This window comes from Phocoena phocoena, chromosome 18, assembly GCF_963924675.1.
Source record: "Phocoena phocoena chromosome 18, mPhoPho1.1, whole genome shotgun sequence".
Classification (NCBI taxonomy): Eukaryota; Metazoa; Chordata; class Mammalia; order Artiodactyla; family Phocoenidae; genus Phocoena; species Phocoena phocoena.
Window position 1 is genome coordinate 20853761 of NC_089236.1, and position 13773 is coordinate 20867533.

The 13773-nt window shown below is 38.4% G+C and overlaps 1 protein-coding gene across 1 annotated transcript in view; it reads left to right on the top strand.

Annotated features, from left to right (window-relative positions):
• Window positions 1-13773, top strand: part of ZC3H13 (zinc finger CCCH-type containing 13) — a 91930-nt gene that overhangs the window by 60980 nt on the left and 17177 nt on the right. Inside the window, exons 11-15 of the mRNA XM_065896021.1 lie at window positions 2140-2331; window positions 6321-6404; window positions 6744-7287; window positions 11891-11994; window positions 12341-13522. Of these exons, the coding sequence (XP_065752093.1) occupies window positions 2140-2331; window positions 6321-6404; window positions 6744-7287; window positions 11891-11994; window positions 12341-13522 (2106 nt within the window). The remainder of the gene's footprint in view (window positions 1-2139; window positions 2332-6320; window positions 6405-6743; window positions 7288-11890; window positions 11995-12340; window positions 13523-13773) is intronic.

A 13773-nucleotide genomic window follows, 5' to 3' on the forward strand; every position in this document is an offset into this window, starting at 1 on the left:
AACTGTTTACTACAAGTGATATAATGGGTTCTTTGCTTTGTTTCAGATTTTAAAGGATTATTGCTGGCATTTCACCATTAAGCATGGTGTTTGTAAATTTTTAGCAGATGCTTTTTATTGTGTTAAGGATGTCTCCTAATTTTCCAAACTTAGCTGACAGCTTCTATCATGACTGTTTTTCTGTATCTTGAGATCATATAGTCAGTCTCTTTTAGCTTGTTACTTATGTTAATGTATTTTTTAAAATTTAGAACTATTCTTGCATTTCTAAGATAAATACACATTTCATTTTTTAAAAAAGTTCTAAAATAGGTGTGTTAAAATTTAATTTTGAATTAAGTATCTTTGTTTTTAATTGAGATTGGCATATAATCAGTGGTATGATGGTAAATATTTAACAACTTACTCTTCAGGCAAAACGCCCTGGCTTGTAGCTAATGCCAATTTCCATGGTATAAATTACTCCTGCCATAGCAGATTTTGAGTTACTAACGTCACTCGGTGTGGACATGGGAAGAGGTGCACACAGTTGGCTCTTCGGAGCCAGTGTTAACTGGTTCCACCATACCACTGCATAGCTCTTGTTTTTTATATTGTCTTTGTTTGGTTTGGTGATCAGAGTTATAGTAGCCATATAAAATGTGTTGCTTCTTTTTTTCTCTTCTTTGGAACAATTTATGTATAAATAATTAGTTATCTTTTTTTATATATATATTTTTATTTTTGGCTGCGTTGCGTCTTTGTTGCTGCATGTGGGCTTTTCTCTAGTTGCAGCGAGCAGGGGCTACTCTGTTGCGGTGCGCAGGCTTCTCCTTGTGGTGGCTTCCCTTGTTGTGGAGCATGGGCTCTAGGCGCGCGGGCTTCAGTAGTATGGCTCGCGGGCTTTAGAGCGCAGGTTCGGTAGTTATGGCGCATGGGCTTAGTTGCTCTGCAGCATGTGGGATCTTCCGAGACCAGGGCTCGAACCCATGTCCCCTGCGTTGGCAGGCGGACTCTCAACCACTGCGCCATCAGGGAAGCACTACCATTTTTTTTTTATCCACATTTTTTTCCCATTCATCTGTCATTGGGCATTTAGGTTGCTTCCATGTCTTGGCTATTGTAAATAATGCTGCAGTGAACATGGGAGTAAAGATATCTCTTTCAGATCCTGATTTCAGTTCCTCTGTCTCTATACCCAGAAGTGGAATTGCTGGATCATATAGTAGTTCTGTAATTTTTTGAGGAACCTCCATACTATTTTCCACAGTGTGTGTGTATCCTTGTATTACCATCGCCACAATCAAGATACTCAGCTGTATCATCACAAGACTCCCTGTGTTACCTCTTTATAGCCACGCTCAAATCCCCTCCCCTATCCTTGACCGCTGGCAACCACTAATATGTCCATCATTTTATAATTGTTATTTCACAGATGTTACATAAATGGAATCCTGCTGTCTGTATGCTGTTGAGATTGGCTTTTTCACTCAGCACAGTTTCCTTGAGGTTCATCCAAGTTGTGTGTATCAACAGTTTGCTCCTTGTTGTAATATTCCATGATCCGGATGTACCACAGTTTGTTTAGCCTTCACCCACTGAAAGACATTTGGGTACTTTCCAGTTTGGGGCTATAACTACTGTGAACATTCTAAAACGTTACTACTCTGAACATTCATTTCCCAATTTTTCAATGAAAAATTTCAGATACCGCCTACTGTCAACAAAGTACCTTGGTTCTGTATTGGAATGTTTTCACTATAAACTGTAGTCAATGCAATATATCCATATCCTGAATTATTTTTATGATATTTCTGTGATTTAGATATGAATTAATAGTTTTTATTTTTTGTTTCGTTGTTTTTTGGCTTAATTGAAATGAGTCTCTTTGCTTTATGATTCCATTATATGTCCTTTTTGATAGGTAGGGAAAACTGGTACTTAGCTTACCCAAGTCAGTCATTAGACACCTTGGGTGTTCTGATCCAACATTTAATATCCTTTTTGACAATGAATACCACACTTTGAAATACAAAAAAACCCACCCAAACCAGAAAAACCCCACATATCTTTATATGTTTTGGGGAGGAAAGATTGTGACTGACAACTTGCCGAATAAAGTGTACTTGTTAAATATTTGTGTGAATATCCTTTGTTTAGGAAGTCGAGGCACAAGAGGTTCTCAAATTGATAGTCATAGTAGTACTAGCAACTATCATGACAGCTGGGAAACTCGAAGTAGCTATCCTGAAAGAGACAGATATCCTGAAAGAGACAACAGAGATCAAGCAAGAGATTCTTCCTTTGAGAGAAGACATGGAGAGAGAGACCGTCGTGACAACAGAGAGAGAGGTTTGTTAAATGAAATATTATTAAATAGTGACAGACATTGATTGGGAGAATTGTTTTTTTTTCAACCATTATCAGTTTACTTTTTAACATAAATATCTTTTAAGACTTTGGCTTGCTGACACATTTTAAATTATTATACTTATTCATATAATCTTCCATTTTTACTTAGTTTAGTAGAGATTATTTAAATAGCTAGCTACCAGTACCTACTTGGTAACAGAGCAGGTGCTGAATTAGTAGGTACTTGCATACTGCAAGAGTTAAGGTGCCTTGCTGTATGTCTCTTACCTTAACCAAACAGCTCACAACGTTTTAAAGAATATAGATGCTTGGGTGACGTTTCAGGTATTTCTGATTCAGGAGGTAAAGTTTCTCATCTGAGTATCCTGGCCACTCACTCACTAGCTGTGATACACAGTCTTGTAAGGACTGCCAGGAAGAAACAAGAAAAAACTGATAAAGATAGTGCTGGGGGTTGTTTAGAGAAATGTTTTATTCATGTTCCTTCCTGAGAATATGTAATACTTGGTTTAAATTTAAATTCTTGTATATTTTAAGCTAAAAGTGTTCTGTTACTACTAGGTGATCTCTTAAATCAGTTTTTTTAAAAATAAATTTATTTATTTTTTGCTGCGTTGGGTCTTCGTTGCTACGCGCGGGCTTTCTCTAGTTATGGCGAGCGGGGACTACTCTTCATTGCAGTGCGGTGGCTTCTTATTGCAGTGGCTTCTCTTGTTGCGGAGCATGGGCTCTAGGCGCATGGGCTTCAGTAGTTGTGGCACGTGGGCTCAGTAGTTGTGGCTCGCGGGCTCCAGAGCACAGGCTCAGTAATTGTGGCGCACGGGCTTAGTTGTTCCGTGGCATGTGGGATCTTCCCAGACCAGGGATTGAACCCATGTCTCCTGCAGTGGCATGCAAATTCTTAACCACTGCGCCACCAGGGAAGTCCCTTAAATCAGTTTTGAAGCAAGATACTAGAAGGCATTTAAGAAGGGTTATAAGTACTTTCTTTAACAGGCTTTTATTCTGTACAGATTAGGGCCTTTAAACATTTATGACCTTATGAAGGTCTTACTAACCTTGCCTGCTTACTAAAGTAAGGTTTGCTGTAATGCTGAGGTTAATATAGTACAAGACTTGATGGAGTAGGGAATTGAGTATTGATGCTTCACAGGGGGCTGAATTAAATCAAATATTCTTTATAATATTAAGTCAGAGAATGTATATTTTAAATCCTTTATCTTTCAATATCTGTGAGTTTATGTATGATAAGAGAATCTATGTTTCATATTTTAGGAGATTTGGGCTAAGAGAAGGGTAGTAATTTTTCCAGTGTTAGAGAAGTAAGTTCTAAAGCTAAAAGTCGAACTCAGGTCTTCTGACTATAAGTCTTATTCCCTTTTTATTTTATTTTACTGTAACTACTTCAATAAATATCAGTTGTATGATTGAAAGAGAAATATATTTTTGATAATGATATATTCTACAAATGTTTATTGAGTACCCATGCACTTTGCTAGGTTTTTGGAGTACAACACTTGTGCTTATAGAACTTTATAAAGGGGACGATATCCCCCCTGAAAAAAGAAAAGTGATTGTTGGGTGCTGTCAAGGAAACATTCAAGGGATTCAGACAGAAATAAAGGATGAGAGGGACCTACTTTATTCAGATAGTGTGCTTATGAAAAATTTGCGATGACATTTATGCAGAGGCATAAATGGAAGGGAAGAAGCTAGCATTGCAAGTAATGGAGGGTAAAAACATTCCATGCAGAGGAAAGAATGTGTGCCGATTCCGAGATAGGAAATAGCTTAGTATGTCCTAGAGTTTGAAATAAGATCATTGTGACTAGAATGTGGTGAGCCAAGGGAGATAGATAAAGGTTGAAGGTAGAGATGTGTTCAGGACCTTGTTCTGTGCTCAGGAATTTAAATCTTCCCGTTAGTTCTTCACAGCCTAATTAGGGTACGAACAGACAGTTAAATATGATAAATACTACTACTATATAAAGTTCTGTGAGAAGACAAAGATGCAGACAGAATACTGAGGCAGTCTGTAAAAGCTTCCTAAAGAAGAGACATCTGAATTAGGGCCTGAAAGATAAGTAGGAGTTGGCTAGAAGGAATCATGGAAGAAACACTGCAGGGAGAGGGTGCAACATGTGCAGACACACAGGACTAAAAGAAACGTATGCTTTGGAGTAGTAAAGAGTTATGAGGTTGGAGTAGAGGTGTGCTGTAATCGGTAGGGAAGGAAAGAAGCTAGGAAGAAGGATGGGGGTGTGTGTGGTGAGAGACTATAGACCACGTTGTAAATGGCCTAGTAAGTCAGGCTAAAAATTTTGGATTTATTTGCCTTTTTCATTGCCTAGGAGATAAGTAATTTTAAGCAGTTTTTTTGTTTGTTTAGCAGCTGGAAAAAAATATAGAGTTTTCCTCAGAAAAAGAAAAAAGGTATTAAGGAGTCTGGCAAAAGACGGAAGACAAGGATACCAACCAGTTAGACCATTGATAACATGGGCATCTAAGGAGAGCTGATCCAAGTCTAAGTTAACTATTAATTGTAGGGATTGAGAGAGGAAATAGAATAAAGAAATATTTTGAGATTGAAATTGATGGTACTTGGAAAACTCAGAGGTTTCCAGCTTTCATGAATGGGTATACCATTCATTAAAATAAGGAAATACATGAAGACAAGTATGCTTTTGAAGAACACATTTTTGGGGAAAGATAGGGAAGATGGTTGAGGTGTGTTAAAGTGGTGTTCCTTTCCATTTTCTCTGAAGTAAGTAACCTTGTCATTGTGGTTGGGAAAATAGACTTTTTATTTGTCAAAAAAAGCTTGCCTGAGTAAAGGAGTCTGTTCCCTAACATTGCTTTAATCAGGAATTTCAAGTATGAATTACTATAAGTTGCAGTATTGAATTTGTTTGAGGTTGTTTTGTAATCATTGTGACATTAGTATGATCCCCAAACCAAGAATTCAGACAGTCTAAGACATGTGTGTACAGCCTTCCAGGAATCTAGAGTGCAGTACAATAGAACCATTTTAAATTTAAACTGGTTTCAGCAAAAGTAAAAAAGAATTTAAGAAAATTGACTTCTAGTCCTGATGTTCCAAGTATCTACCATCTCTGTGACTTTGACAAATCAACTTCTGACCATAAATTCTAAGAAGAAAAGGGGTAAAGGGGCTGGACAAGGTTTAGCTTTGTTTTGTTTTAGCTTTAAAATTCTGTGAATTTTCATATCTTGATCTAATAAATATGGATAATTCTTATATTTTTCATCTGTGATAAAGGAAATTCAAATTATTAGATTGAAGCCTTCACTAAAAATATCCTAAAATTATTCTGCTTAATAAGTTAATGTCAGAGATTGCACTTACAAACCTGTTGGCCATATTGTAGTATGCCTTTTATGACTAACTAGTAAACAATATACTGTGTAGTGTGAAAATAGAGATATCGCAGTAGCCTAGATCATAGCACAGTGACCTACTTTCAAAAATGGCTATCTCTGTGGAAAAGTTCATGCCATTTTCTTAGACATCTTTTGATCCCAGACTAATTTCTTGCTCAACTGGGCATACTGGGTAGCATGCATTCAGTTTGTGTTTATATGATTCATGTATTAAAATATATATATATATATATAAATGTGATGGGGTTATCATTTAACATTTTAAGAAAACAGCTCTTCATCTGAGTAATCAGTTATATGATTAAATAAAATTTTTAGTCGATTAGTAGTTATTAATTATAAATATATATCACTAATATGAAACACTTTTTACATTTGATTATCTCAAGATTGCTAAGCATCAGTACCCTTAATATTCTAGTTTATGATAATGTTGCAGCAACAAATATTGACAGATGTTTTGTTCTACTATATTTTCCTCACATAATAGCTGCACTTTGATGTGTATATATTTCGGCCTGAAATTAGAGGTGTGACTTACGAGGGAAATTTTTTTTTTCCTTCAGCTCTTATCTTCTTCACCTCCTGCTGCCCCTATCCTTTGCCACCAGTGTTCTCAGGTCCTGCTGGGGGGACAGAGAAGATCAGAGGTGAAGGGTAGAGATGGCAGAAAGTGGGGTTGGAGCAGTGGGCTGGAGGTAGGGTAGGGAGCATGCAGAGAAGGATCCAAGGTGGATCAGTGGGAGGCGGGAGGGGGGTTGATGGGGAGCAGAAAACATGGTAGTTAGAGGGCAAATAAAAATTACCTTTAAGAAAAAGGAACGTTTTTAAACATCTAGTGGTGATTATTTGGATGATTAAATTAAAAGTAAATACAGTACCTGATTTATATTTGTTGCCAGTGTGACCCTCTGCACAGATAAAATGTAAGATTTGCCATACTGTCATCTGTGAAATTAATCACTGACAAAACTTGGTTTTCATTGTAGATCAAAGACCAAGCTCACCAATTCGACATCAGGGAAGGAATGACGAGATTGAGCGTGATGAAAGAAGAGAGGAACGAAGAGTAGACAGAACGGATGATAGAAGAGACGAAAGGCCCAGGGAAAGAGATCGGGAAAGAGAGCGGGAGCGGGAGAGAGAGAGGGAACGGGAGAGGGATCGGGAGAGAGAGAAAGAAAGAGAACTAGAAAGAGAGCGCGCTAGGGAACGGGAGAGGGAGAGAGAGAGGGAGAAAGAGAGAGACCGGGAAAGAGAGAGAGATCGGGACCACGATCGAGAGAGGGAAAGAGAGAGGGAGCGAGACAGGGAAAAAGAGCGGGAGCGGGAGAGAGAAGAAAGGGAGCGGGAGAGAGAGCGGGAGAGGGAGAGAGAGCGAGAGCGAGAAAGAGCGAGAGAAAGGGAGAAAGAGCGAGAACGCCAGAGGGAGTGGGAAGACAAAGACAAAGGACGAGAGGACCGCAGAGAAAAGCGGGAAGATATCCGAGAAGACAGGAATCCAAGAGATGGGCACGAGGAGAGAAAATCAAAGTAAGTGATTGTGAACCAGTTTTTTACATGTCAGTGAGGAATTCAGAAAGTTCCATTTAATGCTTCTCGGGGGCCCCTAATATCCTCTTAATTCTTTTTCCTCTCCACATTTTCCTGTATTTTAGTTTTATTATATGTATTTGGTGTTCAACATCTTTTGAATTGTCTAGGAAAAAACAGTTTTCCCATTCTACTATTTCTGTATCCAAGGGATATAGTTAATAATTCTTGTTTACTGTTTGATTACAGCCATCTAAAAAAAATTAAGTTAGTTATTTTTGGCTGGCTTGGGTCTTTGTTGCTGTGCACGGGTTTTCTCTAGTTGTGGTGCATGGGGGCTACTCTGAGTTGTGGTGCGCGGGCTTCTCATTGCAGTGGCTTCTCTTGTTGCAGCTCATGGGCTCTAGGTGCGTAGGCTTCAGTAGTTGTGGCGCACGGGCTTATTTGCTCCGTGGCATGTGGGATCTTCCCGGACCAGGGCTCGAACCCGTGTCCCCTGCATTGGCGGGCAGATTCTTAACCACTGTGCCACCAGAGAAGCCCAATTACAGCCATTTTTGATGGTACATTGGTTTATTTGACTGCTACAGACTTGTTTTTAACAGGAATCCAACCTAAAAGTGGTAGCATCAGTGGGTTTATGTCCCATCATATCCACTTTATAAGTATTTAATGGAGTTGGCTTGTCACCAAGACATAATGCTTGTGCTATTCCTGATAATCCTTTATGAGTTCTGTGTACGTATAAGTCTAGAGTCACTACCCCCAGGCTGCAGAAGCATTTACAGTGTCTTAGAACTGAGGAAATTCTGGAACCACTGCATGGCTAGAAGGAGATGAGAGATAGGGAGGTATCCTCTCTTGGGTTGTAGAGTTATAGTAGATTATTGGAATAAAAAGATGTGTTCTTATTATCTTATATATCTGAGGGCATCTTCTCTCTTCTTTCTTTTCTTTCTCTCTTTGTTTTTCTTTTTTTTTTTTAATATCAGTAAGAATTTATTTGCTCTGGTATCTGGGAAGTCCAGGGTTAGTTTTTGTTTTGATGTGACTATATCCAGATTCTCAAACAAACATAGAGTGGTGTATCTCCACTGTTCTTTTTCTGTATTAGTTTTAGACTCAGAAGGCTTTTACCGAAATGATGGCTAGGATGACCCCAGGGTTATACCTATCAGCTCAGTAGCCCTCTCTGTGCTGGGGCTGTCATCAGTAGAGGAGTTAGATAAGAGAGCTAAGCCAATCACTATAGCCATGAGAAATCTGGACTCTGATTGGTCAGTTTTGAGGTTCTATAGACATAAAACCAAACATATCAAAATTGTTTTTTTTTTTTCAAATACCAACTAGAATAGAGGGTATATTTAAGTTTGTTAAGACAAACTGGAAATAATTTATATATCCTCAATTTCTTTGCCTCTACCTCTACCTTATTTGCCTCATGGTGAATACACTCTCTGCTTTAGGCTTTTTTCATCATTGCTATTATGGATTTTGGTTATAAACAAACAACGTAGCACAGAAATGGAGGCTTCTTCCATTAGGTCTTGCCTTCCCTTCAGTCTGCAGCCAAGGTTTTCTGTAGTTCACTCTCGCTTCCCTCTCGCCACATTAAAAAAAAATCTCACATTAACATAAAATTGATAATACCTTTCACACATGCAGGCACACAGTACATTATTATTTCTCTTCTCTCCTCTGACCTCTTTAACTCTCTATCTTCTAAGATTAAAATTCTGAAATCTTTGCTATTTATTTATTATTATTTAATCCTGTGCTTTGATTATATTTTACATGGCTCTGATCTCAGCTTACAGGAGCCAAAATTTCTTCTAGTTTTTCGTGGCTAGACATTCCAAGCATTGACAAGGGCCCCAGAAATTTAGGAGTCAGCAGCTCTATAAAGTAACTAGTTATATGAGGTTAACATCTTGATGTTTTCATCAATTATATTGTCATCTCAGTAGTTGAATTTATCCAGCACTTTTGTTTTTAACCATGGTTATGAGGAAGGTGTGTTGAATTGCCGTAGTATTTATTTTACTCTAATTTTGTTTCTGTAGATACTTCCTTGAAATTAAATTTCGTTTTTTTGCATGTTTTATATTTTCTTATGTTATCAATTATCTCTTGCTGTGTATCAAACCACATGAGAAGTTAGAAGTTTAAAACAACCCCATGTGTTTGGTCATGATTCTGTGGGTTAGCAATTTTGTCTCGGTTCAGCAGAGTGGCTCTTCTCCTGGTCTCACTTGGGATCACTCATGCTTCTCCAGTCATTCTGGCAGTTCAGCTCAGTCTGAATGACCCAACGTGGCCTCACTCACATGTCTGGCAGTTGGTGTTGGCTGTTGCTTAGGGCATCTTATTTTCTCTTCCATATGACCTCTCATCCTCCAGTAGTCTAAACTCTACTTTTGCATATGATAGTAGAAACATACCAAGAAGGCAAAAGCAGAAGCTGCAAGGCCTTTTGAGTCCTAAATGTCCAAACTTAAACTGTCATTTTCACCACATCTTCCTGTCGTGGTAAGTCACTGGGCCAGCCCAGATTCAAAGAATGGGGACAGAGACTGCCTAATGATGGCAGGAGCTTTTGATAAGGAATTGCACAAGCTTGGGCCTGTGAGTTGTCATACTACATCTGGGGTCTCCTTTTCCACCTGGTTACTCATCTATATGAATGAGCTGTCAAGGAGAAAATGTGCTCATGTGCTGCAGTGTTTCTCAACTTTTAGCCATAGTATTTACAAACATTGTTAGCTTAAAAAAAAAAGTGGTCAAAATTTAACAAAAATATAGGAAAACACTAGAATAACTTAAGTATCCAGAGATATGTCACTAGTCATTTAAAGTTTAACTGAAGAACAAGAAATATAGTGAACATATGAATTATTTTATTAATTTGTCACCAAGCAGATGATATAGTTCTAAGAGATGAGAAGAAACCGATTTTTACAGTGTACCCACAACATGACTGGCACTGGTTTTATGACATAACTAACTTATTCCTCATTGCAATTTTATGAGATGGACCCCCATTTTTTCAGCTATCTTCAGATGAGAAAGCTAAGAATGACTTCAAGGAATTTACCTAAGGTTGCATAATAAGTAACATGACTAGAAGTTGAACTCAAGTCTTTTTTGACTCCAAAGCCAATACTAGATTTTCTCATTTGGCTTCCCAACATAAGGTATTTCTATACCATAAAAAGGTAAAACTAATGAATAATTTTCAGTAGACGGTACATTGATTCCTCTGCTATATGTTACCACTTCGTAGTAGTTAAATCTGGTGAATTTCAGTGAGTTATTCTACATCTACATGAAAAAAATAAGAGGTGGTGCCATGTATTTTAAGTCCACAGTTGTAAGTCTTAACAAATGAAGAATTTTATTAGATGCTGAATACCCTTTGTATGATATAGATAGCTCTGAGAGTATTGGGTTTTTTTTTTTTTTTGGTTTTAATTGTGTTCTCTTTATTTTTTGCCAGTGTTACCTTTATTTATTTTTAATTTTTATTAGAGTATAGTTGATTTACAATGTTCTGTTAGTTTCAGGTGTACAGCAAAGTGAGTCAGTTATACATATACATACATCCGCTCTTTTTTTTTTTTAAGATTCTTTACCCATATAGGTCATTACAGAGTACTGAGTAGAGTTCCCTGTGCTGTACAGCGGATTCTTATTAGTTGTCTATTTTATATATAGTAGTGTGTATATCTCAATCCCAGTCTCCCAATTTATCCCACCCCACCCTTATCCCCTGGTAACCATAAGTTTGTTTTCTACAAACTCCCGTTTTGTGAATAAGTTCATTTGAGTGTTATCTTTACTTAGATTGCTAATTGTGATGGAACACTTAAAGTTCTGGATGAAGCAGGAATACACTATTTTTTGAGACCTAAAATTCATAATTTATTGATTATTGGCTATTCATTCATTTATATAATAGAAAATTACCATAGAATTTCCATCACTACCATTTTCTCATTCTATTTTTTTTGTTTCTTTCTTGCCATACTCTGTCACTCTTTTTTTTTTTTTTTTTTTTTTTTTTTTTTTTTTGCTGTACGCGGGCCTCTCACTGCTGTAGCCTCTCCCGTTGCGGAGCACAGGCTCTGGACGCGCAGGCCCAGCGGCCATGGCTCACGGGCCCAGCCGCTCCGCAGCATGTGGGATCTTCCCGGACCAGGGCCCTAACCCATGTGCCCTGCATCAGCAGTCGGACTCTCAACCACTACGCCACCAAGGAAGCCCTCTTTTTTTTTTTTTTAACATCTTTACTGGAGTATAATTGCTTTACAATGTTGTGTTAGTTTCTGCTGTACCACAAAGTGAATCAGCTGTATGTATACATGTATCCCCATATCCCCTCCCTCTTGCGCCTCCCTCCCACCCTCCCTATCCCAGCCCTCTAGGTGGTCACAAAGCAGCGAGCTGATCTCCCTGTGCTATGCAGCTGCTTCACACTAGCTTCTGATAGTGTTATAATCCTACAATTATACATTCTGGTTACAGCAAAAAATAATAGTAAAAATGTAGTAAAGAAATCTTTTTCATCCCCTGGAATTTTATAAATTACATTTGTCCAATTTAGGAAGCGCTATAGAAATGAAGGGAGTCCTAGCCCTCGTCAGTCACCTAAGCGCCGGCGAGAACATTCTCCTGACAGTGACACCTACAACAGTGGAGATGATAAAAGTAAGCAGGATCTGTTTTCCACGTTTCTATAGTCATATTCATTTGTAACCACGAGACCATTCTTTCACATCAATACGAAATGATGAATTAAGATTTAAAATGTTTTCTTGCTCTACTGCCTCTGAATATCTCCCATTGTGACTAAAGTACGTGTTAGAAATAGTCATTCTGCCATAATGGCACTGTCATTTCCTACTAGTTGTAGTAAAGCCATATTTTTATTTTTACTGAAGTTGTTATTTTTAAACTTTTAAAATGAAAAGGGAGACATTGGTTTATTATTTATAGGTAGCATGCAATATTGTTAACATGTTGAAAGTGTGATTACTTCTATCTTTTTGTATAGATGAAAAACACAGACTCTTGAGCCAGGTTGTTCGACCTCAAGAATCTCGTTCTCTTAGTCCATCCCACCTTACAGAAGACAGGCAGGGTAGGTGGAAAGAGGAAGATCGTAAACCAGAAAGAAAAGAAAGTTCAAGGCGCTATGAAGAGCAGGAGTTCAAAGAGAAAGTTTCTTCTGTAGATAAGCAGAGAGAACAGACAGAAATCACAGAGAGCTCAAGAACTCGTTCACAAGACATGATAGGACACCACCCATCTGAAGATCGAGACACATCTGATCGAGCTCATGATGAAAATAAGAAAAAAGCAAAAATTCAAAAGAAACCTATTAAGAAAAAGAAAGAAGATGATGTTGGAATGGACAGGGGTAACACAGAGACAATGTCTGAAGATGGTCAAGTATTTTCACCAAAAAAAGGACAGAAGAAGAAAACCGTTGAAAAAAAGCGTAAAAGGTCCAAAGGTGATTCTGACATTTCTGATGAAGAAGCAGTCCAGCAGAGTAAGAAGAAGAGAGGCCCACGGACTCCCCCTATCACAGCCAAGGAGGAATTGGTTGAAATGCACAATGATAAGGATGGCGCTATGGAGGATCCTCAGAAGAAAGAAGATACAGCGTTCAGTGACTGGTCTGATGAGGACGTGCCTGACCGTGCAGAGGTGACAGAAGCAGAGCACGCTGCCACAGCTGCTACTCCTGGAAGGACTCCTTCCCCGTCTTCTCTTCCTCCTCCTCCTCCTCCTCTTGCCACGACGACGACTCCCGCTGCCACCACCTTCAACACATTGACCACCAGCATTTCCACCTCTTCCATCCCAGCCAACACCACCAACACTTTTACCAGTGAAGACTCACATAGAAAATGCCATAGAACACGAGTGGAAAAGGTAGAGGCACCTCATGTTACTATAGAAGATGCACCACATCGCAAGCCAGTGGATCAAAAGAGGAGTAGCAGCCTTGGCAGCAATCGGAGTAATCGTAGTCATACATCTGGCCGTCTCCGCTCCCCGTCCAATGATTCTGCACATCGAAGTGGGGATGACCAAAGTGGCCGAAAGAGAGTACTGCATAGTGGCTCAAGAGACAGAGAAAAAACAAAAAGTCTAGAAATCACAGGAGAGAGAAAATCTAGGATTGATCAGCTAAAGCGTGGAGAACCCAGTCGAAGTACTTCTTCAGGTAATAAAAATGAAGTATAATCTAACCACTGTTTCCTATGTTAGTATATTTTGTACAGTTTTATGCTTTGTTCAAATCATAATTTTAAAGTAAATGCTAAATTGGTTACTTTATATGCTGCCTTAAATTTCAAGGAACCTAAAAGCTTAACCATCCCACCAAAATGTTACCTGTTATCACATTACTAGCAGCATTATAGTAGAGGTACATTCAATGAAGTCAGTTTAATATCAGGATTTTAGTAGTATATC